Here is a 27,186-nt window from a genome sequence, read left to right on the forward strand (position 1 = left end):
GTGGCATACATAAATAAAGTCCTCATTTCTTTTGGTATGTCTTGACCTAAAATACCTACTAAAAAGGCTTCTGGGTTTTTTTACAAAAGTTATTTTTAACATTTTCTTCAATTCATTGTATATCATTTCCCAGTAGGCTTTTACCTTCTTACAATCCCACCACATATGATAGAACGTACCTTCTGTTTCACATCTCCAACACTCTTTATTTTCGTTTTTATACATTTTTGCCAATTTAACCGGTGATAAATACCATTCCTGGTTGAAGATCTTAATGCAACTGGGAATTCTTTTAAAACCCCATTTGTTGATCTTTCCTATGGGCAAGTATGAATTTGTGCCAGAGCCGAGAGGGATTTTCCTTCCAATACCAGAGCCGAGTCATTAAATCAAATAGCTGTTTGCCACCCTCTTGCGACACTCCAGACCAGCCTTGTTTGAGGAGAGCCACCTCTCTTTAACCCGGCAGCTGGAGACGTTTTGCTTGGCCGTTGGGCAAAGTGGGGCAAACCGTTGGCGGGCACGAGAGAAGCCGGCGGATTCCATGGAAATGGTTTATTGAATATTTACAGGCAAATTGTAAACAGATAAAAACACTGGCAGGATTATTGTAATAACCTGCAGTTATATAAAAGTATAAGGGTCGCGGGTGGCGCTGTGGGTTAAACCACAGAGCCTAGGACCAGCTGATCAGAAAGGTCGCGGTTCGAATCCCCGCGACGGGGTGAGCTCCCGTTGCTCGGTCCCTGCTCCTGCCAACCTAGCAGTTCGAAAGCACGTCAAAGTGCAAGTAGATAAATAGGTACCACTCCGGCGGGAAGGTAAACGGCGTTTCCATGCGCTGCTCTGGTTCTCCAGAAGCAGCTTAGTCATGCTGGCCACATGACCCAGAAGCTGTACGCCGGCTCCCTCGGCCAATAAAGCGAGATGAGCGCCGCAACCCCAGAGTCGGTCACGACTGAACCTAATGGACAGGGGTCCCTTTACCTTTTATATAAGAGTATATAGTTAAAGAAGTTAAATAAATGAGCAAGTTACGTTAATTTGGACTTGCAGAAGATATTAAAAATAAATTAAGGAACTGCAGAAAGAGGGGGAAGGAAGTCAAGTTTCAAAATGTTAAGGTGACTGTAAAATCAGTAAATGTATATATCTGAAAAGTATAAATAAAAATTCATAGATAACAAGAAGAAGAAGGACCTGCTGGATCAGGCCAATGGCCCATCTAGTCCAGCATCATGTTTTTACAGTTGCCAACCAGATGCCTGTGGGAAACCGAGAAGCAGGATTCAAGCTCAAGGGCACCCACCTCTCCTGTGAGTTGGTTGGTGACCATTCATTGCCTGGTTAGTTGCCAATTGAGCAGGGTCCAATGTCATCACTGGCTGCTGCTTTTTATTTTTGGTTTTGGGAGAGTTTTTTAAGCAAACCATTGTGAGATCCATGTTTGTTCCAAGCAACATTCTTTAGAAGCAGGTCATTCAAGCAGCTTCAGTGAAAGATCAACTGCAACCACAGATCATCCGTTTTATATCACATACCTGTGACAATTTGCCATCCACACCTTAGGGGGTTCCACTATGATTCCACGGTGCAACAATATGCTAACTGACTCAGGTTTGTTTTTGTTTTTTTTTGAAAGCCCTTATTTCCAGAATCAGACCTGAGGCACAAGTTGATTATGCTGTAATAATATGAGTATATTAAGGAAGATAAATGAGATGAAAGGTACATATGTGAAGGCTGCTGATACTCCTGGGTTTTTCTTATGCAGCGTCTACTTTAATGTGCCACATCCAGAGCTGAAACGTCTTAGATATCAAAACCACTTTGGAATATCACATGAAGGTAAACATTTACCTCTTGTGGAGAACAGCAGGCAACCTGTCAGAAACAAAAATAATTAATGTCATCTGGAAGAAAGTTCAGACTACAGGAAAATCTGTAATACAAGAAAACACTACATTTTATAGCACTGCTGTGCCCTTGTAAAATTCAGTGGTGTGCACAGGAAGGACAATGATGGAGTTAAACTTCTCTTGGGATATTCTGCAAATGAAGCAAAATAAATGAAGCAAAATACTGGGGCCACTTTCGCAGGGTGAAAGCAAGAGGTTCTGGAAAAAGCACAAAATAGGAATGGCGGGCTCCTTAACTTTTATCTCCCTTTTAGGAAAAGTTTGGAAGTATGTTCAGGTCTGATCTCTGGTGGAATCCAAGGCTGTGGTCATGAGAGAAGCAAGACCCCCTTGGGGTGTTAATGCTGTGAGCCCTTCCATTGTAGGCTCAGGTTGTCTATGTGTGTAACTAAGCCATATATCATAAAGACACCACAGTCTCCGCTGTTCCTCATTCCCAGGAAACTGAACCCTGGGTGAGGAATCCCTGGAATCTCACACGGCTCAGAGATTGGGGTGGTGTGCAAGAGTATACTTACTCAAAAGTTACTCCTGGTCACTTGTGTTTAGGATTATAAATGAAGGATGCCAATCTATATTCACTTACCTAGGAATAAGCCTGATTGAATTTCTAAGTGGAGGTGTATTTGATTGCGCCGTGTTGTTAATTATGTTATTCAAATTTATTTATAATATCAATGCATCTGCCTCTCTACTCTTGTGTTCTGTTGTCTTCTGTTCTCTCATCTACATTTTTAAAACTATGTGAGCATTTTGACACATAAAACTATTTGAGGATTTTTACGTATTATAATGTTCTATAAACCATCCTGAAGGGACTCCATCCTGAAAGGCAACTTTTTAATAAAAAGAACTAAAATAGGGATTTTTTAATAAAAAAAGAAATTGTATGAAATATAGATGAGAGAACAGATGACAATAGATTATGAATGGGATGAATATGAAATAAACAGGTATTTGCAAAGGGATATATGCAGGATTTGTAGGAATTTCAGAAGGGACGTCATTAAGCAAACACTGCTGCTGTATCCAAGACTGTTTTTATATTTAAGCCCCGTAGAGCTAAATAAAAATTGTGTTTCAGAAATGACCTGTGAATTGCAGCGCCTGTAAATAGGCCTACCCTACAATCACTGCTATTACAATGTTTAATAGAAAATATGTTTCCCACGCACATACTGTACACACAAAAAGTTTCAAAATTAAGTATAAATGTTCCCAAAAAATTACATCTTCATTTTCTTCTCTTTAGAATGGTCAGCTGGAGTGTGTGAGATGGATGGTGAGTGAAACAGAAGCCATTGCAGAATTAAGTTGCTCAAAAGACCACCCAAGCCTTATTCACTATGCAGGTTGCTATGGGCAGGTACAGTTACATTTTGAATTCTTGTTTTAATTTAATGCAATGTGTGTTAGTCTGACCATTGAGATCCCTGGAAGGGACATTTCTTATAGCCTTCGGGCAATGTCAGAGGGGTGATGATGATCCAAACTGGGGCCTTCTTGGTTGTGGCACCCTCTTTGTCTCTAGTGATGCATTGTCTTTGTTTTTCCTATTTCGCTGATTACTTAACATGTACCTTTTCATCCATACCTTCACAGAAATGGCCAATGTTGTTTTAAGGTCCTCTTTGAGTCCTATGATTTACTGAATAATGTATTATCTCATTGAGGCCAAAATTATGTGTTGGTTCTATGGATTTCATCAGTCTTGTTCTTTTATTAGTTATTTGTGATTATGTATTTTATATTGCCTTTTTATGAAAAGCAGTGAATGAATGAATAAAAGATAAATCACTCAGGTTGCCCATACAGTGAGTTATTTTTTACCCTTATCCCAAAAAAATGTGAAATTTTGAAATGTAGTCTGTGCCAGTCATAGATAGAGGGGGTTTTTTAATACACTGAGAGGAATTGCATTTTCCCCCCAATTTTTTTTTTCAAGTATTGGGAACTATAGAAACAAATATTGAGTAATTTTAACATACATGCATTTGCTAGACACTTTCCAACCTTATGCAAAGTTGCTCAAGCAAAAGATAGCCCGTGTAAACACCAGACTTGGCTGCAATGCAAGGGAAATATTTTTATAAAGAAGAAGTGTTTTTGAATGGATTCAACGTACAATTATTTCCTCTAGCACTTGGCACATATGGTACCTGTTTTTTAAGTAAATACTTCCTATGATGGAGAAGGCATGAGAAAAAAAGCAGCCAAAGAATAGGCCCATTGATGTCGATGTTGTCCTACAATGCTCGTACAGGATGTTTTATTCTTGAGAAAAACTTGCCCTGCCTCAGTTCCAAGTCTGTCTTCAGAAATATCCTTGAACCGAAAAAATGGTAAATGAGCCAACTGAGTGGTTGCCAAGTGTGAGATCAGGAAGAGATGGGGATCAAGCATATCTCCAAGAATGTGTGTATCTCTAGACTCTGAATTCAGTTAATACTTTTTAAAACAAAAACAAAAAAACCAGCCCTATTTATTTTCTACTTGAACTTTCTGCCAAACAAGCAGACTTTCAAAACGCATCTTGACCCCAGCAGGACAGAGTTTGTCATGTTCGGAACTTGAGTATTTTCCATATACAACTCAAACCTACAGCAAAATGTTGCAATGCGGCCTTACCTTTCCAACATTTATCCGATGGAAACAGGGAAGTTCTAAGAAAAAGTGGGACATTCTGGGATCAAATCAGAAACCAGGACAGATTCTGTAAATCCAGGACTGTCCCTGGAAAATAGGGACACTTGGAGGGTCTACTTCTAACAAATGTGTTCCTGTTCAGAGTTCCAGGCAATGAACTATATTCTCCTCCAGGACACTGAATTCTCCTATCTTCCCAGCCTTCCCTTTCTCAATTAGCATAGAACATATACTGGGAGTAGATCTCAGTTGGACACGCCTGGCCTTTGGTTATTGAGCATGCTCAGTCTTTGTTGACTGTGGGAAAACTACCCCCCACCCTTTTGGGGTTTTAACAAGGCTTTTTTAAAATGACTGCTGCTCTCTTTGGGCTTCCCCTGAACATGCAGATACCTCCCTCTTGTTTCTCTGTGTCTCTCTTTGGATGCCATATGTGTTAGCAGGAACCACCTGACTTCTTTGTGAGATGGAAGGATTAATTCAAAATCCCCAGGGAGTGTTGGTTTTATATATATATTAGACATGCCATTCTGTTAAAGATGGTTGATTCATCATATGAGTTTTAGTCAATAAATTCATCAATAAATCAATTAAGGCTGGAATCCGAGAAGCACTTGCCCTGGAGTTCAACAGGGCTTACTTCTGAGTAGACATGTTTAAAATTGCATTGTAAATTGGCTTGTGGAGGGGGGGGGAACACATTTTTAAAAGGTATATTATTTCATTTGTTTTAGATAATGCAAGACTGCATTGCAGTTGATAACATCTTAGAAGAGGCGTTGTGCTTTCTTTCTCACACAGGAGAAAAAGAATCTCCTAAAATGGCAATTAGTAGTTGTGCTAATATGGGATGCGGGTGGCGCTGTGGTCTAAACCACTGAGCCTCTTGGGCTTGCCAATCAGAAGGACAGCGGTTCGAATCCCCATGACGGAGTGAGCTCCCGTTGCTCGGTCCCAGCTCCAGCCAACCTAGCAGTTTGAAAGCACGCCAAAAAGTGCAAGTAGATAAATAGGTACCACTCCGGTAACAATGTAAACACCGTTTCCATGCGCTGCTCTGGTTTCAGTTTTCTGTTGCGCCAGAAGCAGCTTAGTCATGCTGGCCACATGACCCGGAAAAACTGTCTGCGGACAAACGCCAGCTCCCTCAGCCTGTAAAGCGAGATGAGCGCCGCAACCCCAGAGTCGTCTGCGACTGGACTTAACTGTCAGGGGTCCTTTACCTTTACCTTTTAGTTGTGGTAATAAAATATTACAAAAATAGAAAGAAGGAAATCTGCCTGAATGAGGATACATTTTTTAGTTTATAAAATGTTTTAAATCAATTAACCAACTAAATGTTGCAGCCAGTGTTATATTTGTAGCTATCTTCATTTCTTACCCATTGTAGTTGTTGCCTTTAGTTTAACTGCTATAATGAAGACAACATTAACCAAGCTCCTTTCATAGCATTCATGCAGAGGGGTTAGGGGGAGGCGTCTGCGCATTTTACACCATAACATTTTTTCATTCCCATTAATGTGCATCTCATGTTAAGGGGGAACAAAATAGTTGCCCCTTAAAGGTAAAGGTAAAGGTACCCCTGACCGTTAAGTCCAGTCGCAGACGACTCTGCGGTTGCGCACTCATCTCACTCTATAGGCTGAGGGAGCCGGCATTTGTCCTCAGACAACTTCCGGGTCATGTGGCCAGCATGACTAAGCCGCTTCTGGTGAGCCAGAGCAGTGCATGGAAATGCTGTTTATCTTCCCACCGGAGCGGTACCTATTTATCTACTTGCACTTTGATGTGCTTTCGAACTGCTAGGTTGGCAGGAGCAGGGACTGAGCAACGGGAGCTCACCCCATCTTAGGAATTCGAACCGCCGACCTTCTGATCAGCAAGTCCTATGCCCTGTGGTTTAGACCACAGCGCCACCCGTGTCCCTTAAGCCCCATAAGGCTATCCAAATAGCTACCTTGGTTTCACCTGCTTCACTGATTGCTTTTGCCAATGTGTGGCTTATGTGAGAATGCACATATAATGGCCCATTTTGTGTACAATGTTAAACCATGGTTTTGAAGTTGACTTTTCCCAACTCATCATCATTAACAATGGCCACAGTTTAGAGCTTGGGCAACACACTAAACTTGGGTTAATCTCCTTACAGTCATGCCAAGGGAGTGGGGAAAGCAAGACTGAGATTTGCTGAGGCTCATTCTTGTAACAGAAAGGCTGCTAGCCTAACTCCTCTTACCTGGGAGTAAGCCCCATAAGACTTAGTTAGCAATGCGCTCTAAACTATCACATTTTGTCCAGGTCATCCCAATGAAAAAGAAGTAGCATAAAATAAATTTCTAGCATATTGAAACCAATTGAGAATCTATACTTTTCTACATTTGACATTTCTGGAGTTTAACAGCTGCCTGAGAACTTGCTGTGTATGTTTTAACATGTTTGTTTTGAATTTAAATTTATTTAATATTAAAATGCAAATTGTAGAATTCTTCCGGAAGCAAAATTGAACAAAATAAACCATGGTGGAAGTGGGGATCAAAAATACAGAAAATTCAATACAGTAAAAATATAGAAGACACAGGAAGGGGAGAATACTGAGTGACAAAGTATTGGAGTAGCTTATGGGAGGGCTGCAGAATTTTGAGGACTCCCTATTGAAAAAATGACCAATTTTCCTTTGAGAAGTCAATATCTATTCCATAATTATAAATACCTTCAACACAGAAGAAGATGGCAGCCACCTTTCAATTTTTTTATTTTTTTTTTAAATCTTTTTCTCTGTGTGTGTGTGTGTAGGAGAAAATCCTTCTGTGGCTACTTCAGTTTATGCAAGAACAAGGGATTTCTTTAGATGAAGTTGATCAGGATGGCAACAGCGCAGTCCATGTAGCTGCCCAGCATGGGTATCTGGGATGTATACAGGTAAAAAATAATAATCTACATTTATTTCAGACGGTTGTTCTAAGTGAAAAATCCATAGTAGCCCGTTACACAACACAGAGTACTAACCACTATACGATACAACGTATGCTAGAGATGCAACAATGGGGCTGGCACTATCTTTAAAGAATACCTTAAAAACTATGTGGAGAAGGTAGATCTCCTGACAGACAGTGAATGAATCTGGAAAATAAAGAAAATATAACAAACTTAGCTTGGAAAATATTTGGAAGAATAGAACATCTAAAATGAAATGCATACAGATTAAAGAAATGTAAACTAGCACAAGAAGAATGGTTGGAATTCGATTCACTGTGGGTGCGTTCACGTTGGGTATGTATATAGGTAATGTATGTTTTGTAGATATGTATTGTATTGTTTGATATATGTATTGTATTGTATTGTATGTTTATAGATTCTGATGTACCCAAAACATAGTAGCCTGTTACATGGAAACAGAAGATCAGTTATATCAGAAGATGCTGGCCCCATTCACATATACTTTTAAAATGGCTTAGTGCTACGTGCGTAAGCAAAACCTCAGGCTCATGTGCTTTCCCTTCTTCTCACCTGCACCCATGCGACCAGTGTTTAGCTTCACTTTCCACAGTTCCTGGCTTGCTGTTGAACACAAACCGGGGCCATACTGCACTGCCTGCCTGCCCTTGCAGGGGGAACCCAGCCGGCCAACACAGCCCTTGGCAGATGTATCCTGCCCCTCAACGCTACCCAAGCGGCCATTAGCAAGGGGACCAGGGGTGCAGCAGCAAGGCCAGGCATGAACAGCATGTGCTCTGCTGAGCTGCAACCCCTCCCTTGCCTGAAGCTGGCTTGTCTTGAAACTGACTGGAGTTTGTGATAAATCCTCCCTCAAAGAGGGCGCATGTTGCGGTGCGACCTGGCAACCAAACCCTGTGTTATGGGTGGGTACGATTGGATAGCCACAACAACCTATTGGTAGGTCCCTTGATGCAGGGTTTAATCGGGCCAATGGGACGCTAGCCAAATGGATCGAGGGACTTATGTGACCCAGAGCTTCCTCTTTGGACCAGTGCATCGGAACACCCGCCCACTTCTCCCTATATTTAGGGCTTGCACTTGACATTGCTATGCCGTCATGTGTCGTCTGTCATTGGGACAGGGGCACGGCAGGAATTTTTCCCACTTGGCTGATGGCTGTTGCCATTTGGGTTTCGCCTGTGGCGTAACAAATCCTCACAACTTTTAAGGTTGCCGATAGGCTCTGCTTCAGGTGATAGGGATGGGAGAACACTCTCGCCATCCCTATGTGAAGGGTATTCCATTAAAGGAATCCAGGGACTCGATGGTTTGGTCAACCCTGAGAGGGGTTGTGCCCGTGCCTGAGTCCAGGGGGACATCTGGGTGGTGGACTAGCCTGACCCCGGCTTTCAGCTGTTCCAGGTGTTCACCCTTGGTTGACCTATGCTGGAACCCTGGGTCAGCGCTACCTGCCACGGTGCAGGGAGCTAGTCCAACCAGAGCCTATGCAACCACTCACTTGATGTAATCAATAAAATTGTGGCCTAAATTCTGCCAAAAACCAAACCAAAATTTGTGTCTTGTCTGAACTTATTTAAGAGGGAGGTTAAAAGGTCTAAACACGCAAACTGCAGCTTCTGGCTCATACGCAACAACAATCCAGGATTTTGTGGGAAGTGAAACTTAACACTGCAGAAGTTTATCTCCCAGCCGTGTGGGATGAGAAGGAGGAGTGTAAGCTGGAGGCCTTGCTTGGGGTCTTGCCCATAGCACTAAACCATGATTTAGCATCATTGTTGATGTCATTCATTGTACTTTTAAGAGATGCATACATCATATGAGCACATTGAATGGGGGGCATGATTTTCACTGATTCCTCCTTCTATTTGTAGCCCCCCTGTCATTTGGAGATGCACACAGACCTCCACCCAGGCATGAAGAGGCGTAATCACAATTCAGAGACACATTCCACCAAGACACATTCCACCCAAGCAAATAAGGAGGGCATGGAAAAGGGCCTGCAAAATGTGTAGTCTCTGAAGAGGGGATGTGGCTTGGAGAGAGTCCAGGGGCCTGGAGCTTTCCAGTCCCTGCTCTAGATGCAGGGAGAACTCACACATTTCTCTACAGGGGAAATATGAGTGTGGCTTCGTACTTCGGACAGTTTTACAGGATATGTGAGGGAGACACTTTTGCATGTTCTCTCCCCTCTGCATTTGGGAGGATCCAAAAATGTTCCAGGAATGTGGTGACATGTGAGATCTTTAATTTCGTCTTAACCACCTACCCATTGTTTATTCTGCAATTCTGTAACCCATAATAATAGTGGCACCAGACAAACACGGCAGCAAAACCTTAGTCATCTAATTATGAACAGAAATTGCAAAGCACAGGAGGGAAAATATAATATATTTTTGTTGATTGACTATCTGCACTGCAGCTCAGAGTCTATTACACTTTAAGAAAACAAACACCTTTAGGTGATCAAAGTTTCCATGGATCCCAAATTTAAGTCATTCTGCAAGATTATGTTTTTGGAATTTTTAAAGCTACCCACAGAGCAGATTTCACTCCAAATATTTCATTGCATAATTAATAATTTAGTTGCAGTATCTACAGTGGCACCAGATTTATCGAGTCCTGAGCTTATCACATGAGCAAACCATCTGAACTAGCACAGAATCAAAATCTGATATGACTGCTAATTAGGATAGCATAATTTCAGCCCATTTGTACACTACATTAAGTAAGGGTTTGTGGTGGTGGAGAAATGAAATGTAGGAATCAGTCCAGCCCTCTGGCTGGCAGTAGCAGGATTTGACTGCTGCTCCCACAGCAACTGCCATGTCCCCGAAATAGCTTATCCTCATCAATTAATTTGTATAATCCTAAAAAATATATTAATTTATATATAATTTATATAATGTCTATATTTAAAATATAGATATATAGACAGTCATATAATCAATAACATTTCAGTACAGGTCCATAATTTCCTTAAAAAATTAATTTAATAGCTATAAATGTTGTCCATAAATGTAAGTGTACAAAATTTGCTAGTTCACAATCAGACCAACAATATATTTACAACAAACTACTCACTGCTTCTAAAATAGGAAAAGGGTTGCCAGTTTTAGTACTCGGTTTTGCGTGTGAAAAAGACTTCTATTCTTCCTCAAATCTATTTATATTTCTTTTCCCTTACATATGAGGTAATTTGATTCAGCTTCTCTCAGTCCCAAAGCTTAATATACCATTCTTTTAATCAGAGCATCTCGTCTTCCCCAGTATTTCACATGTCTTGGCTGCCAGTGTTATGCATAGTCCTTTTTAAAACCTATCTAGTCTGGTCCCTGTTACCATATATCATGGGAGTGGGATCCATTTGTTCTTAGCGTTGCGGAATTTCCCTTCTGCCTATGATGAACTTTGAAGGTAACTGTTCCTGCTAATAGACCAATACATGTATATATTTTAGACTCTGGTTGAATATGGAGCAAATGTCACTATGCAAAACCATGCTGGAGAAAAACCTTCCCAAAGTGCTGAGCGCCAGGGGCACACCATGTGCTCACGTTACCTGGTTGTGGTGGAGACGTGCATGTCGTTGGCATCCCAGGTTGTGAAGTTAACGAAACAACTGAAAGAGTAAGTTTTCATTCATAATAGTGGGATTCTAGCTGTTTGTTGTTGTTTTTTTAAAAAAAAGTTCTGTCAACATGTCCAGGTGCTGGTGAATGTAACGTTTGAAGAGAACAGGGTTTCCAAAATTTGGGTTCCTAGTTGTCTACAACTCCCATCCTCCCTGACTCACAGCACCAGTGGTCAGGCATAATGGGAAGTGAAGTCTAAAAACCCAAGCTGGAAACCCAAGGTTTGAGAAACCCTGGAAAAGAAGGTGCACCCCATTAAAATAAACCGTGGACACACAGTGAGAACCATTAGCCAACTGCATGTCTGCTGTGTGTTGCATATTTCCTTTTAAACTTGACCTTATGTTCACCTTGTGACACCTGGAGGGCATAATGAAAGTACATTCCTTGTATAAACAGTAAAATGGATCTTGAGTTCAGTGGGGCTTTCTCACAGGTAAGTGGTACGATTGGCAGCCTCATTTTATTTCCCCCATTTTATCCATTCATACATCAAACGTCTGCGGTTCTCCTTTCATCTGCCACCCTGCTGCCTGTGTGCAAAATTAAAGTGTAAAACATTTACATGTTCATGACTAACCACTTGCCTATTGTTCTGATTGTAAAAGCTTTTTTCTCAAGGGTCTGGCATCGCACTCCCAACAGTAGCTAAGTGCTAAATGTAAGAGACCCACAGGTCCTTTTCTCTCACACTGAATTGGCATGGGCTGGTTTTCACATGTCCAGCTGTGCTCTTTTCTAAAGAAGCAGTTTAGACCAGCAGGCACTTCCAACGGCTAATGTAGCGGCTGCAACTAGGCAAACAAGAAGCGGAGGCATCCCAGCCGGAGCAAAAAGGCTGCTGTCAAAAAGGAGAATAGCGCTTGTCCTGGATAAATTATTTACTTATTTATCAAATGTCTACGCCACCCTTCCTCTGAAAATCACAGGGTGCTTTGCAATATAAAAAAATACAAAAACATATACCATAATAATTGCAACAACCCCCTGCTCACAATTTAAAAGGCCGTAGATTGTTTAATTAGCTAGAGGCCTGGGAGGAGGAAAATGTTTTTGCCTGGCACCTAAAGGTATGTATGATGGTTCTGAGCTGTTTAAGACTTTATGGGTCAAAAAAACCAGCACTTTGAATTGGGCCCAGAAACTAATTGGCAGCCAGTGCAGTCAGACCAGGGTTGGCATTATAGGCTCAAACCATCTTGCCCCTTTGAGCAATCTGGCCGCTGAATTCGGCACCAGCTGAAGTTTCTGAACCATCTTCCAGATAGCCCTACAGAGAGCGTATTTCAATAATCTAACCTAGAGGTTTCCAAGCATAAACAACAGAAGGTAAACTATCCCTGTCCAGATAGGGGTACAGCTGGGCTGATGGAAGGCCCTCCATGCTACTGAGGCCACCTGAGTCTCAAGCAACAGCAGTGGATCCCAAAGTACCCTCAAGCTGCATACCCACTCCTTTAGAGGGAAGGGTAATCCCATCAAGAGCAGGCAGCCTCCTATCCAACTGGTCTGGGGAAACACCCACTACTGGTGCCTCAATCTTATCTGAATTGAGCTTCAGTTTCTTAGCTCTGATTCAGTCCATTACTAAGGAAAGACGATGGTCCAGCACACCCACCTTCTCACCTGTAGATGTAAAGGATGTGTGTCGTCAGCATACTGCTGACAACATACTCCACAACTCTGGATGACCCCACTCAGCTGTTCCCTGTAGATGTTAAACAGCATGGGGTATAAAACTGAGGAACCCCACACTGGATGCTCCACAGAGCCAAAGAGCACTTTTCAAGCACCACCCTCCAGAAATGACCATCCAAGTAGGACCTGAACTACCACAAAATGGTGCCACCCACCCCTAACTCCTGAAGGCATTGAAAGCCACTGAGAAGTCAAGGAGAATTAACAAGGACACATTCCCCCCAGTTTCTGTCTCAACATAGGTCAACATACAGGGTGACCAAAGCAGTTTCTTTGCCAAAATAGGGCCTAAACTCTGATTGATATGAATCGAGAAAACCAGTTTCTCCTAAGAACACCTGGATCTTATTTACATAGACAAACAGGGTGACTTTCCTCCCTCCGCTTAATAGTCCAACTTTAAGGCAGCACTGACATTTTGATGACTGTTCATATTAATACAAGAAATATAATCTTTACTACTCGGAAGTCAAACAGAATCTGTTCCAGAAGTCCGTTTGACTTCCAAAAGCTCCTGCAGCCAATCGGAAGCCACGGAAGCCGCATTGGACGTTTGGGTTCCAAAGAACGTTTGCAAACCGGAACACTCACTTCCAGGTTTGCGGCATTCGGGAGCCAAAGTGTTCGTCAACAAAGGTACAACTGTGTTTCTAACATTGCAATCCCTGAACATTGTTCAAATCCAGGGTGCGATGTTTTCTGTGTGATTTGTGTGTCACTCAGTGTAAAGGTACATCCAGCTGTTTCGTATAAATGAACTTTATGGAGTACCGATTTGCATTAGAGGCAGCTGGTTCCTGGCCAAGGCACTCAAGTATGAGAAGGGAAATGATGAAGGGAAAGTGAAACAGGTAGACCAGCAACAGTCAGGAATAACAAATGGAAATAAGTGGTCTGAATCTGCAAAATCTTGGATCTTTGCATTACACTCCAATGCTGACAGAAGGTGGGAGTGATTTTTAAAATAGTGTAAGGAAACATGTAGGCGGGAGGAAGGAAGAGGGGAAATTGAAGGAAGGGAAGATCTTTATAAAGTGCATCTGGTTTCTACAAAATAGCATATTGGTGTCCCACCTAAAATACTTTTGCATTTTCCAGATCCTTTACTGTGCCAATATGAGCATTTGCTTTTTGTGAATACAGCAAATACAGCCTTGCAAATAGGCTGAAGTCATGTGGATGGTTTCTGGCTCCGACTTTGTCAGTTCCAAAGCTCTAGAATTGAGAAGTGAGTTAATAATCTAATGTCCTTTGAGCCAGGAAATTATCCGGTTAAATACCCCACAGCTGGACTTGCGCTGTCAGTTTTGTTCTGCTATATTTTTTTTTAAGGAAGTCATTCTGAAAGTGAAAGCAACAATGCGTTTTTACATGCTTGCTAGCATTGCTACATGGTTTTAAATGGGGAAATAAATCACTGCTGGGGAAATTTAGAAATTTACTCTTACAAAAGTAAACATTAGCTAGGGTTTAACAGAGAGGGAAGATGCAGAATTCATGGTGGGAAAGAGCTGTTGATTGCTTGCCCTCTGCTGATGTAGAGACAGCTGTGTCCCTCATGACATTTTCCCTACATGGAGATGATAATATCAGTGTTGGGGGAAATGTGTGCTCTGTAACTTGTTAGGATAGACCCAATAAATATGTTTTTTCCTGTGAGTTACACAGCACAGAAAGCTGATGAGAGCAGAGGATTTACAAAACCCTGAACTTGCAACAGACTGAATTCATCACAATTCACAAGTGACAACGTACATGTTTGGTTTTCCCTGATACAGAGTTTAACTAATAAGACGAGACCTGCTGACTTAAACTCAGTCCAACTTCTGGGGAAGCACATAATCAGACAACAGCCTTCTCCTGGTTTTGTGTTTTGTTTTTTTGCCCCCTAGAATGATCTCTGCAAGCAAAGCTTGTACATCATACCCATTCTGTGCCACAGGATCTGGTGGTCAAAAGAGCTTTTGCCAAAGGCTTCCCTGGTGCAGATGTTGTCCTGCATGTGTGGAATCCAAGAAGTGGGGCAAGCTACAATGGATGGTGTCAGGGCAGAGCTAGTCGGCATGGCCCCTTTACTTTGTATCAATGCCTGAGTGGTATTTCTGAATGGGGCTGTGGTGTAATAATAATAATAATAATAATTTATTTATACCCCGCCCATCTGGCTGAGTTTCCCCAGCCACTCTGGGTAGCTTCCAATGAAGTGTTAAAAACAATACAGCATTTAATATTAAAAACTTCCCTATACAGGGCTGCCTTCAGATGTCTTTTAAAGAGAAGATAGCTGCTTATTTCCTTCACATCTGAAGGGAGGGCGTTCCACAGGGCGGGCGCCACTACTGAGAAGGCCCTGGTTCCCTGTAACCTCACTTCTCGCAATGAGGGAACCGCCAGAAGGCCCTCGGCACTGGATCTCAGTGTCCGGGCAGAATGATGGGGGTGGAGACACTCCTTCAGGTATACAGGACCGAGGCTGTTTAGGGCTTTAAAGGTCAGCACCAACACTTTGAATGGTGCTCGGAAACGTACTGGGAGCCAGTGCATTTGCGTTGAGTTATTGCAATCAACCACCTCATTTACTACCTGTCCAGCAAAACTATAGTTCAGGAGGCCAATGTGGTGCCCTCGAGATGTTGCTGGAATCTCTGGTGCAGTTAAAACAGGTAGAGAGAGGTGAGATAAGGCAGACAAGTGAGCAGAGGTTGGATTCTGTTTAGATGGCTTTCCATCTGCCAGGATGAAAACCCAGGCAATTTATCTTTGGCTACACTGCTCTGTCTCCTCAAGTGGCTGTGACTGAAGTAGATCTACACTGGGACTCACCGAAGCTTGAGTGAACCATCTAAACCATCAAATGAAAATCTAGCCTCAGGACACATTAGTTTTTTAATTGATATTATTTTTAATTGATTGTTTTTATTATTTAAGAAAGTATGAATGAGTCATTGCAAACATTAATCATGTCGAATAATAGACAGAAGAGAACCCATTTAAAAGTGCATATGCATTCTACACAATCGTAGAATTACAGAGTTGGAAGGAACCCTGTGGATCATCTAGTCCAGGGCTTCCCAAACTTGGGTCTCCAGCTGTTTTTGGACTACAATTCCCATCATCCCTGACCCCTGGGGGCCCTGCTGAGCTGAGGAATGATGGGAGTTGTAGTCCAACAGCAGTTGGAGATCCAAGTTTGGAAAAGCCCCTGCAATGCACTGATATGCAACTGTCTCTTACAGGGATCGAACCTGCAACCTTAGTGGTATCTGTGCACGCCATCCTCCAGTATAAAATATACTGCTCTGCTCCATTTAGCTCTGATCCACAACCCTCAGCTGTCCTTAACTTTTGTGTGGTGTCATTTGCTCTACCAAGCAGCTAGCGCTTTTTAGGAGAAACTTTGGGAGGTAACTTAAGCCAATTTTCCTCCCCAGTCACAGGCAAGATTGAACTAATTTCAAGTTTGCTGAGAGTTCAGTTTTAATTGGACACAGGTAAGCTAATTGTTGTGGGTCCCACAGCTCCGGCAACTGCTTCTTAGGATTCTAATCTTGCCACTTACACCAGATTCACTACCAGCAATAAATAATGTATACAAGGCAGGCAGTTTTCAGAAGGTACAATAGAGTGATCACAGCGTTTCCACAGGGATTAGAAGCAATTTGTGGAACAGAGACCTCCTTTGTGCATTTTAGTATTTGTATGCACTCTGTGTGTGCAACTCTTAAATTATAAATGTACAGAGGCTTTCGCCTCAAAGTGATGTTGAGTGAAAACTATCATTTCTCTTTGCTGCATCCACTAACGGCTTTTCTTTCAAGGAAGAAGTGGGCTTAACAATTTAATATTTCCTTATAGGCAGACGGTAGAACGTGTGACATTACAGAACCAACTCCAGCAGCTTCTAGAAACACAGAGATCAGAGGGCAAGTCACTGCCAACATCCCCAAGGTAACTAGGCATACTGGAATAGAATTCCAATGTACTTCGAACTGGACTCTTTTCACGGTTATTGCATGAGAAGGTCACGCTCCAGCTAAAGATCCAATCGTTCATGCTGTGAAAGAATAAAAAGCAAAATGTCACATGATGGGAATTCATACCTTTTTAATTTGGCAGGTGTGAATACTGGACTGTGCGAGTTTAAATGGAATTAACTTTCCTACATTTTTCAGTTTGATTTATTGTGGAACTTTTAGATGACTCATAGACATCACAGGAAACATCTTGTGAACTTCCACAACCTCACCTTATGGTGGCTTACAGTAATCTTACACTCCCAGTAATTCATAAAAAGGCTTTTTTTTTTTTTTTTTTTTTTTTTTTTTGCTGGCAAAATAGGCAGGCGGCTGTTCATGTGCTGTAAAGGCGATTTGCCTTCACCGCCTTAATGTAAATGGACAGCACCAGAAGCATAGATAGAATTGTACATTTCAATGTTTTAACCGCAGTTACTTGACTTCAGCTGAATGAACATTGCTGCAGGCTCCCCATGTGTGAGTTGGGCCAGACCATTAGGAGCATTATTGGGCAAAGGCATAAATATAACTTACTGATAAAAAGCTTGGAAGTAAATTCAGTTAATGAGCACCCCTTAAGCACCTCCATTTAAATGGAAGTTAGCCTGAAATAATAGGGTTAGAATGGGAGCATCAGAGTTCTGCCTTGAACAAAATTCCCTTAAGTGTATATAAAATTGTGTCATCTACTTGTGCATTTAAAACTTCTGATGAAACCTGTGATCCTCTCACCATGCAGGCATGCAGTTTTTTAAACCCTTTTTTTTTTGCCAGCTTATAAACAGTAAGCCATTTGATCTGCAAGGCCATGTTTCAGCAATACCAGTGGAATTACTCCTGAGCAAACCATGCTAGATTGCTATTACTCTTATTCAGGGGTCGGCAACCTAAGGCCCTTGGGCCACAAGTGGCCCATGGAGGTCGTTTAATCTGCCCATGGACCCCCCGCCACCCACTCAGTTGGCTCCCGTGTGCCGTGCTAAACCGGCGCAGAGTGGAGCGGGGACCGCCTTCCATGACACTGGCCGGCTTCCCATTGGCTGCTGGAAGCTCCTGCAGCCAATGGGAAGCTGTGCACGCCTCCTCTGCACTGGAAGAAGTGCCAAAAATAGCATTTGCGCATGCGCTCTCACGTGGACTCGCTCCAGCCCACTGTGGCGTCTGCGGAACCGTGAACCAATGGAAGCCACAAAAACTTTGCCAACCCCTGTTCTTATTCCTCTTGAATGCTCTTCCACTTCATCATTGTTTAGATAACATTCTTAGATAACCATTTTGGTTAAACAGCTTTCATATTTCTTACCGTTTGGGACCTTGTAAAGTTGACATCTCTGCTAAGCATAAAGGGTGGTTCCAGACTGCCCTCTCCAGCTGGAGACACCTTGATTCAGTGGAGGTTCCCAGTGGGAGAAGAGGAGGAAAGTAATTTTTGCCAAATTTCCCCTTTACCCTACAGCCACCAGTGACATCTTTGCACACTGTTCCAACTCTCTGAAGCAGATTTTGTGGGAGAAAAGAAGGATATATGACATTGACCTCTTCTCTCCCTCCACACTTGCTCCATTGGAGTGTTGCATGGCAGAAACTCTGCTTGTTGCAAGTCTGGATCCAACCCAAACTCTTAACACCCATTAAGAGTTTGGGTGTAATCTTCGATACTTTCCTCTCTATGGAGGCACAGATTACAGCTATAACAAAGGTGGCATTTTTTCATCTCCACCAAGCTAAGCAGTTGGCTCCTTATCTCTCTCGCCCTGACCTAGCCACTGTGATCCACGCGACGGTCACCTCCAGACTGGATTATTGTAACTCGCTCTACGTGGGGCTGCCCTTGATACTGACCCAGAAACTCCAGCGGGTGCAGAATGCCACGGCGAGACTCCTTATGGGGTCTTTGCTGCGAGATCACATTCATCCAGTACTATACCAGCTGCACTGGCTCCCGGTGGAGTACAGGATCAGGTTTAAGGTGCTGGTTTTAACCTTTAAAGCCCTATACGGCCTAGGACCCTCGTACCTACGGGACCGCCTCTCCTGGTATGTCCCACAGAGGAACTTACGGTCTGCAAATAAAAACATCTTGAAGGTCCCAGGCCTCAGAGAGGTTAGGCTGGCCTCAACTAGAGCCAGGGCTTTCTCGGCTGCGGCTCCAATCTGGTGGAACGCTCTGTCACAAGAGACCAGGGCCCTGCGGGACTTGACATCTTTCTGCAGGGCCTGCAAGACAGAGCTGTTCCACCAGGCCTTTGGTCAGGGCGCAGCCTGACTCCCTCCTCTGGCAATCTGCACAGAATTTTGCTTAACGGTGCCATCAATTTGATTTTAATTAATTTTTAGAATGAAATGTTTTTAGAATGTTGGATTATTTGATTGTTGTTAGCCGCCCTGAGCCCGGCTTCGGCTGGGGAGGGCGGGATATAAATAAAATTTATTATTATTATTATTATTATTATTATTATTATTATTATTTCTGTAAACTGACTACAGAATCCTACTTCCACAGTAATTCTTTTCTCTTCATCTCTCCTTCTTCCACTTCCCTCTCTCTGTTGTGTTCCCCAAAACTCAAAATTTGCATTAAAAGTTCTTGTGGCAGGGACCTAAGAATTCTTTATCATTACCGTGAAGTCAAAATTCCCATTGATTTTAATGAAGCAGAATTCCATATTTAAATTTTGGAACATGCCAAAACAGGACTTGGTGGTTTTTATGTAAAAGATCTGAGTACATTTTAGTATTCCAGTTTTCCCCAGCTATTCTCAGAAATTCTGCTGAGCAATATCTAATGCAACTCTTTAATCAGAAATCTTTCTGTAGAGATTAGCAAAGAAAGGAAATAATGGCTCAAGCTTAGCCTGGAAACAGATTTACATTCTTAACAATGGAGTCAATAGTGTGACTCCATAATACATTCCACGTGGATAAAGGTCAAGAAAAAAGCAGTAGGGTGGTTTGGAAAACATATGCAATGGGAATGTCAGGGTTGCACTGTATGTATGTATAACTTTGGTTGTGGTTGCCTGTACTGAACGGTGTTTTTGTTTTTGTTTTCAATTTATCCCGATTGAAGTTCGCCATCGTCACCTACTTCTGGCAAGCTTCAATGGAAACCATCTGACGCAGATGACTCGATTCTGCCGAAAAGTAAATTGAACACCCATGATGGGATGCAGATTCTTGGCAGTGTGGGGACTCCACACCACAACCGTCCCAAGATGAAAGATGAAGACTCAGATAAAATACTGCGCCAGCTGCTGGGGAAAGAAATCTCTGAAAATGTCTGCATGCAAGAAAAGCTGTCCCTGGAATTTCAGGATGTCCACGCCTCCAAGAGTACAAAGAAGCTTCCCCCGGAAAAAAAGGAGTTGAAGTTAGCAAGACTGAAGCATCTCATGCAGCGATCTCTCAGTGAGTCTGATACAGATTCAAATAACTCAGAGGATCAGAAGAATACGCCCGTGAACAGAGTGGACAAGCCAAGGCCACAGCCCATAGTAGAAAACATTGAAAGCACCGAGAATTTGCATCTGATGATTAAGAGGCACACTTTATCATCTGGGCGCCGGTTCCCTTTTGGGATGAGAGCCTCAAAATCTTTGGATGGCAACAGCCCTTCTCCCACTTCGGAAAGTAGTGATCCTGATAATGAGTCCCAGTACCAGACTGGGGCTATATCTCAGAGCCAGGCCATGGGAGATACCTGCCAGCCGAGCTCTGATGCCACCACGACTCACAAAGTGGCCACAAGTCCCAAGAGTGCCCTCAAATCTCCATCTTCCAAGCGCAGAACTGCCCAGAATTTAAAACTCAGAGTGACCTTTGAGGAGCCTGTGGCGCAGGTGGAACAAACGGAGTCTTTAAATGGGGAAAGGGACAAAGAGCGAAGTAAGGTCCTTCAGCGGCCTTCGTCCAACGCCGAATCCGGAGACCAGCAGAAACGGCCCTTTGGAACCTTCCGCTCCATAATGGAGACACTGAGCGGGAACCAGAACAATAATAATAACTATCAGACTTCAAGCCTAATCAAGACCTCATCACCCTTTACCTCATTAGGAAGGAAAGCCACAGATAGCAAGGGAAATTCAGCAACTTCTGCAAAAGGAAAAAATAAGCCAGTGAGTGATGAATGGGGCAGAGGGAATGTTTTTGTATGTTAATGAATGAAGAAGTCTAGAATGGTTTCCCCCCCTCAACTGCATTGAACAAATGTCAACACATCACCACTGGAAGGGCTTTAGGCAGGGAAGAGGTAATGTGGGCACATCTGGAAAGAGATAGTAAACTTACTGAAGGTGTCTGATAGAGATTTTCAGGGATCAAGTGTTGTTTGTTCTGTGCAGCCAGTCTCTGCAAGCAAGACATGAGAGCCCTGAGGTGAAGTTGATCTTGTGTGGATTGTAGGGATAGTGTCAAAGCCCATGTGCTCTGCTATACACGTAAATAATGTTAGCTCAGAGTTCTCGTATGCCATTTTGTACTTCACTCTTTTGAGGAATATCTGAATTCAGAAAAAGAGCAGTTCCCATGCAAATACTTTCTAAAATACAAAAAAGTAGAAGACAAGGGGGATGTTATTGTTGTTATTATTATTATTAAATTTTATATTCCATCCATCATCAAAAGGGCAGTTTACAACATAGAACACAGATGTCAATACATAACATGTTATCTATACAACATAAAAATCAAAACAGTGATATAAATATAATGGTTATAATAAAAAATACATAATAGAATACAGTTTCCCATAAAAGACAGATTCACAAAGCAGCTACAGCATAAAAAAACAAGGGAGGAGAAAAATCAGCATCAATATATGAATTGGATACATCCAAACATAGGAACAGAGCCAAACAATGAGATAAGAATCTATGAGAACATAAGTGCTTCTTTCTAAAACCATACAAGGATCCAAGCAAGGTGTTAAGTTCAGACCTCCTTAGCAAAATGCTTCACCTGGCAGCTATTATTATGTGGTTAAACTATTCATGCAGACTGCCTTACCACAGGTCTGGGGTCATTTCCTCCATGCCATTACAAACCTTTCTCTTTCAGCGTCTGTGCTGGAAAGGAGAAAATTGTCCTTTGCGAGCTGTGAGTCACTCTGCACAAAAGCCTCGCATGGAGTGCTTTAAACTGGCCTCCCTCTGGTGGCTGTAAAGGAGCAAGACTCCACCTTTGCTCATGATAAGAGTGATGGCTGTAGAAATACTGGGCCTTGTGGAACTGGACAGTCGTGTTGGATTATTAGTTTCTGTTGATCTGAAGAAAGGCAATGGTAGCACATACCCAAACAGATTGATGTCTTGGGACTGGAAAAAAGTGAGCATAAGGCTGGGAACAGGTTACAACAAAGGGTTCTTAAGTACTTCTGTGCAGGAACACAGTGGTGTCCAAAGGCTGGTTAGATAGTGGGAATAAAGCAGATTAAAACAGGGCCCTGGAAGCAGAGTTTTATACAATAAACAAGAGGTTTGTATTTCAATGCATTATTCAAACAAAGGGTTAACATTTACAGAAAGGGAAATCCAAGTAAAGGCAGACAATTCAGTTTGCTTTTAGCTGTCCAGCACCAAAGATTTGAACCTAAAAATTATTGCTGCTGCTGTTGTTATTGTTATTAATTCGCCACTTTAATTATAAAAGTGACCTAATGCAGCTTACGAGGCAGTATAAACACTAAAACCAATTACAGCATACAACTAACAAAAAACCCTGAAAACACAGCTATACATATAAAAGGTTTTTACAGAATCTGCCCCACTAAAAGAGGGCAGAAGTATTTGAAGTCCTTAAAATTAAGGGCCAAAGGTGCGGGTAAAGAGCAAAGTTTTTGCCGGGCACCGAAAATGAGTTCCTATAATGTTTAACTGAACTGTGTCATTTAAAAGGCAAGCATCCTATTTCCTAGCCAAGCTCCCTTAATAAAGACTTGTGTTGAAAGAACACCTGTAGTGTTCTACAACGAAGTGTAACAAAAGAAGGTGAAATGTTATGTTTGTCCATAGTACTTTGCAGAATTCATACACGGAGACTGAACAACTGGGAAGAAATTCAAAAAGCATCACTCACAGCCAGTGATGAAGAGTGGAAACATGTTTTTAACGTTTTACCCCCCCCCCCCAAAAAAAAAGCTAAAATCAGTGATGGATGAAAATTACATTTCCCCCTCATATTGTTCCATATTGTTTTGCTGGCACTCCATGCCTGTCTTGTTCCTGCCTCCTTTTACCCGTAGCGTGGATGGAGCACTCCCACTTGCCAAAATTTGCATGCTTTCAGATGGCACGTTCAGTCAGAAATGCGTAGTTTCATAACGCTTCACAGATGTGAGCTAGCGCCAAACCCTCCGTGCCATTTCCCTTTTACCTGAAGAGGCTTATGGGCACCATCTAAGGAGCTGCAGCCTGCCTTCTAAGGGAAAAGAATGCCTGCTATGAATGGCGGAAGCATTCTGTAGCTCCTAGAAGCCAATGGAAGCAGCCTTACCACATGCCAGGCTCTGCGTAGGCATCTGAGATCCAGTGAGGAGCTACAGTGGTACCTCACAAGACGAATGCCTCGCAAGACGGAAAACTCGCAAAACGAAAGGGTTTTTGGTTTTTTGAGTTGCTTCACAAGACGATTTTCCCTATGGGCTTGCTTCGCAAGACGGAAACGTCTTGCAAGTTTGTTTTCTTTTTCTTAAAACCGTTAATACAGTTGTGACTTGACTTCGAGGAGCAACTCATTGCACGCGGTGTGGTAGCCTTTTTTGAGGTTTTTGAAGACTTTGGTGATTTTTGAAGCTTTTCCAAAACTTTTCTGACACCGTGCTTCGCAAGACGAAAAAAACCGCAAGACGAAAAAACTCGCGGAACGAATTAATTTCATCTTGCAAGGCACCACTGTAGATTGTGGCATGTGGGTTTCTCAAAGCTTCCGCTAATACACTGTGACTTTTAATCACTGCCTTTCTACTATGCATGAGAGAAGCTTGTTGCATGATCTTTCGACTGATTAATGCATTGCACTTCCCCCAGGCGCCCTACCCTGGCTGCATCAGTTTTTCCACTGGCATGCTGATTGAACGCCGCCTGTGTAACTATGCATGGTATGTGCTGATGCAGAGTGAAAATGTTGGCTTTCCTAATACTGCGTTTTTTATTATTATTATCCCCTCATTGCATGTGCAGCTTATAATTGTTCGCAGCTTAAACTAATGAAACGATTGACGACAACTGTAAAAGAAAATGAAATTTTGATCTCCAAAAAAAAAGAAGTAAACAAATCCCTGTTACAGTCCTTTGCTAATAACCATTGCTGAGCTCGTTTAATGCCTTCAGCACAAAGTAATGCATAAAAATCACTAGCGCTCATAAATCCAAAAATGCGTTTTAGTTCGGCTTGGCATTACAGATTTTCTTGAATGAAAGTCAAACACCAAATGAGAATGGAAATTAAATTTCCTCTTAGGAGCAGGCCAAGTCAAACTCCACTTACGGTCAGAAGAGACAGTGCGCTCCAGTCTCCATTATCCCATCTCTTTCTCACACTTGATTTAGTTTTCTAATTTAAATGTAGTGTCAGGTAAACCAAAACCAACGTATTTTTAACCCTTGCAGGAATAGAAACATGCCAGGTGATATCCAGCTAAGTCATATTCAAGAGCAGACCCACTGATATTAATTGGTTTAAGTTACTTAAGACCACTGATTGTATTAGGTCTACTCTGAGTAGGACTAACACTGGATATTATTATTATTATTATTATTATTATTATTATTATTTGAATTTATATACCGCCCTATACCCGGGGGTCTCAGGGCTTCACAGAATTGGGATATCACCCAATGTTTCTAACACAGAAGTGCAGCTTTTGCTAAGCACTTGTCGGATGGGGTGGATTAAGGTTTGGGTGTTCATATTTAATAATCAACTGGCAACTTTGTAATTAAGGATGAATTCAAATATCTGCGTTAATGGGATTTTCCTTCCATCAAAAATATGAAAAATGAATATTGACCACAACAGTAATAATGCATCTCAAGTGCCTGCTACCCTATATCTTGTTAGTTTAAAGTTAACTGCCTTCACTTGTTTGGGATATTTTATTTCTCATGTAGAAATGCACATTGTGCTCTAGATTCCAGTTCAGATCTGTGAGCAAACCATGCAACCCTCATGTTTCCTCCTCCCATTCAAGTACAGTGGTACCTCGGGTTACAGACGCTTCAGGTTACATACGCTTCAGGTTACAAACTCCGCTAACCCAGAAATAGTACCTCAGGTTAAGAACTTTGCTTCAGAATGAGAACAGAAATTGTGCTCCGGTGACACGGCAGCAGCAGGAGACCCCATTAGCTAAAGTGGTGCTTCAGGTTAAGAACAGTTTCAGGTTAAGAACGGACCTCCAGAACAAATTAAGTTCTTAATCCGAGGTACCACTGTACAAAAGGAAGAGATTTAAAGCTTCCATTCCTAGTTTCAGGGGGAAATCTGTGCTTTGTTGCTGTGTTTGAAGTCCACAGAAGATGGTTGGTTCAGACCACTGTTTGTTAACAGGCCCGAATATCCTGGCTTTTTAACAAACTGTGGTTTGACCACACCACTATTCTCCACAATACAGTTGCACCAAATATCCTCTTCCCCACTTTCACAGGGCCTGCAGCAACCTGGACACATAACCATAAATCATAGTTTGATGTTGGTCTGAAATGGACCTCTGTCTCCCATCTCTTAAGTATCCAACATGGAAATATTTTTGGAGTGGAGGGTGGAGAATTCATGGCACTTTCAGGAACACACAACGTATATAATTTAATTGTTTCATTATCCAACTATGCTAGAACCAAATTCTGAGTTTGCATAAGCTCACATAAATTAAGTCAGACATTTGTTCGCTGATTAAGAACTAGGTATTTGTGAGGAAATGGTGGATTTGTCATGCTTGGCAATGCATGTGCTGTAACGTCTATAAGTTTATTCTAGGCAAAACCTTATAAACTTGAGGCCACCAAGCTTCTCCTTCTCCTTTATCATTTGATGAAATGGCTTAGGATGCAGATCACAGCAGGAAAATCAAGCAATTGGCCTTGGAAGGGCGATAATTGGGTTGCACCCACCCACTAATTCATTTGTTGCCCCGATTCTTGTCCATTGGAAACACATATATTTATTGGGACATTTTGGCACAGACTGTGGCAAAGCAGCAGGCCATGATAGGACAAGACTAGTAATGAGGTTAAGAATTAAGTCCTTTTAGGCAGCTGGTTTCAATGGAAATCCCTTTATCAATATATAGTGCAGTCTTGGTGGTTAAAATGCTTCTCAGATCCATACAACAGACTTCAGACCCCACTCTAGTATTAATCATTTGTTAAGTATGGATTCCGCATACATCATAGCTTTGGCTTTACAGCAGTTTCCCATGGGTAATTTAGTTTTGTCCTGGTAGCTGCTATATGTCCTGTATCCAGCGAACCACATCCAGCTACAGTTAAAGAGAATCACTTGCTAGAGCCATGTGGTAAATGTGTTAACTCTCTGTACACCAACCGAGGGACAAAATGTATCACATGTAAATGGCCACAGGGTTGGTTTTTTTAATCAGCTAGTGTTTCTTCTTGTATTTTTAATTTATTATTATATTTTGGCAACAGCGTTAAAATCTCAGCCACCTCCAAAAGCCCTGATTATTATTTGTTTCCTAATCAGCTACAGCTTGATGTTGGTAAAACAATTAACATTCCTTGGCGCCCTGTTAAAATTCACTAGATTTCTTTGTGCAAGCATACGATCTGTTTCATTTGCTCGGTACATTTCTTCCCCTTTCTTTTAAAAAAATGCGGGCCTGTTTTTATCCCTGACAGTGCCAAGCAAATGTTTGCAATTACATTAGCCATGTATTGCCAGTGAAATATTTGCTTCCCATGGATTAAGTTATTGTGAAGCATGTAGTGCATTAAAGTGAGAACATATTTATCTTATCTGCAGGAACCACTCCAGTAACTCGTTCACATCGGTGGTAGTTTTCTCTGTCCCCACGAAAGCTATTTTATTACTAGGATTGTATTCAGATGACAAGCGCCCAGAGATTTTTGTAAGCACCATACCATGGAAGATACATGGCGCTCAGATGTCTCTCCATGTTGCTCTCATACCCAAAGTATTTTGGGAAACTACAAAAGTCTAGACTTCTAGAAGTGAGTGGACAACAGAATGCATCTTGCAGTAGACATCTCCATTCAACAGAGCACCATGGGAATCCTGCTTTTATTATCCGCAAATAAAATCAGTGCTTTAAGAGGTAGGGCAGAGAGGCTGGTTTGCGTGTAC

At 42.0% G+C, this 27,186-nt stretch overlaps 1 protein-coding gene across 8 annotated transcripts in view; it reads left to right on the plus strand.

Annotated features, from left to right (window-relative positions):
* Positions 1-27,186, plus strand: part of SNCAIP (synuclein alpha interacting protein) — a 124,514-nt gene that overhangs the window by 92,755 nt on the left and 4,573 nt on the right. For 6 of the 8 annotated variants that reach the window (XM_080972437.1, XM_080972438.1, XM_080972439.1 and 3 more), the window contains 6 exons: positions 3,172-3,285; positions 7,359-7,484; positions 10,981-11,150; positions 16,709-16,801; positions 19,940-20,984; positions 23,892-23,962. In XM_080972437.1, the coding sequence (XP_080828563.1) occupies positions 3,172-3,285; positions 7,359-7,484; positions 10,981-11,150; positions 16,709-16,801; positions 19,940-20,984; positions 23,892-23,962 (1,619 nt within the window). Of the gene's footprint in view, positions 1-1,824; positions 1,849-3,171; positions 3,286-7,358; positions 7,485-10,980; positions 11,151-16,708; positions 16,802-19,939; positions 20,985-23,891; positions 23,963-27,186 lie in introns of those variants that run through there. The other 2 variants (XM_080972444.1, XM_080972440.1) reach the window with 2 other exon arrangements.

The sequence above is a fragment of the Podarcis pityusensis genome, assembly GCF_964106645.2.
Source record: "Podarcis pityusensis genome assembly, chromosome: 11".
NCBI classification, from domain to species: domain Eukaryota; kingdom Metazoa; phylum Chordata; class Lepidosauria; order Squamata; family Lacertidae; genus Podarcis; species Podarcis pityusensis.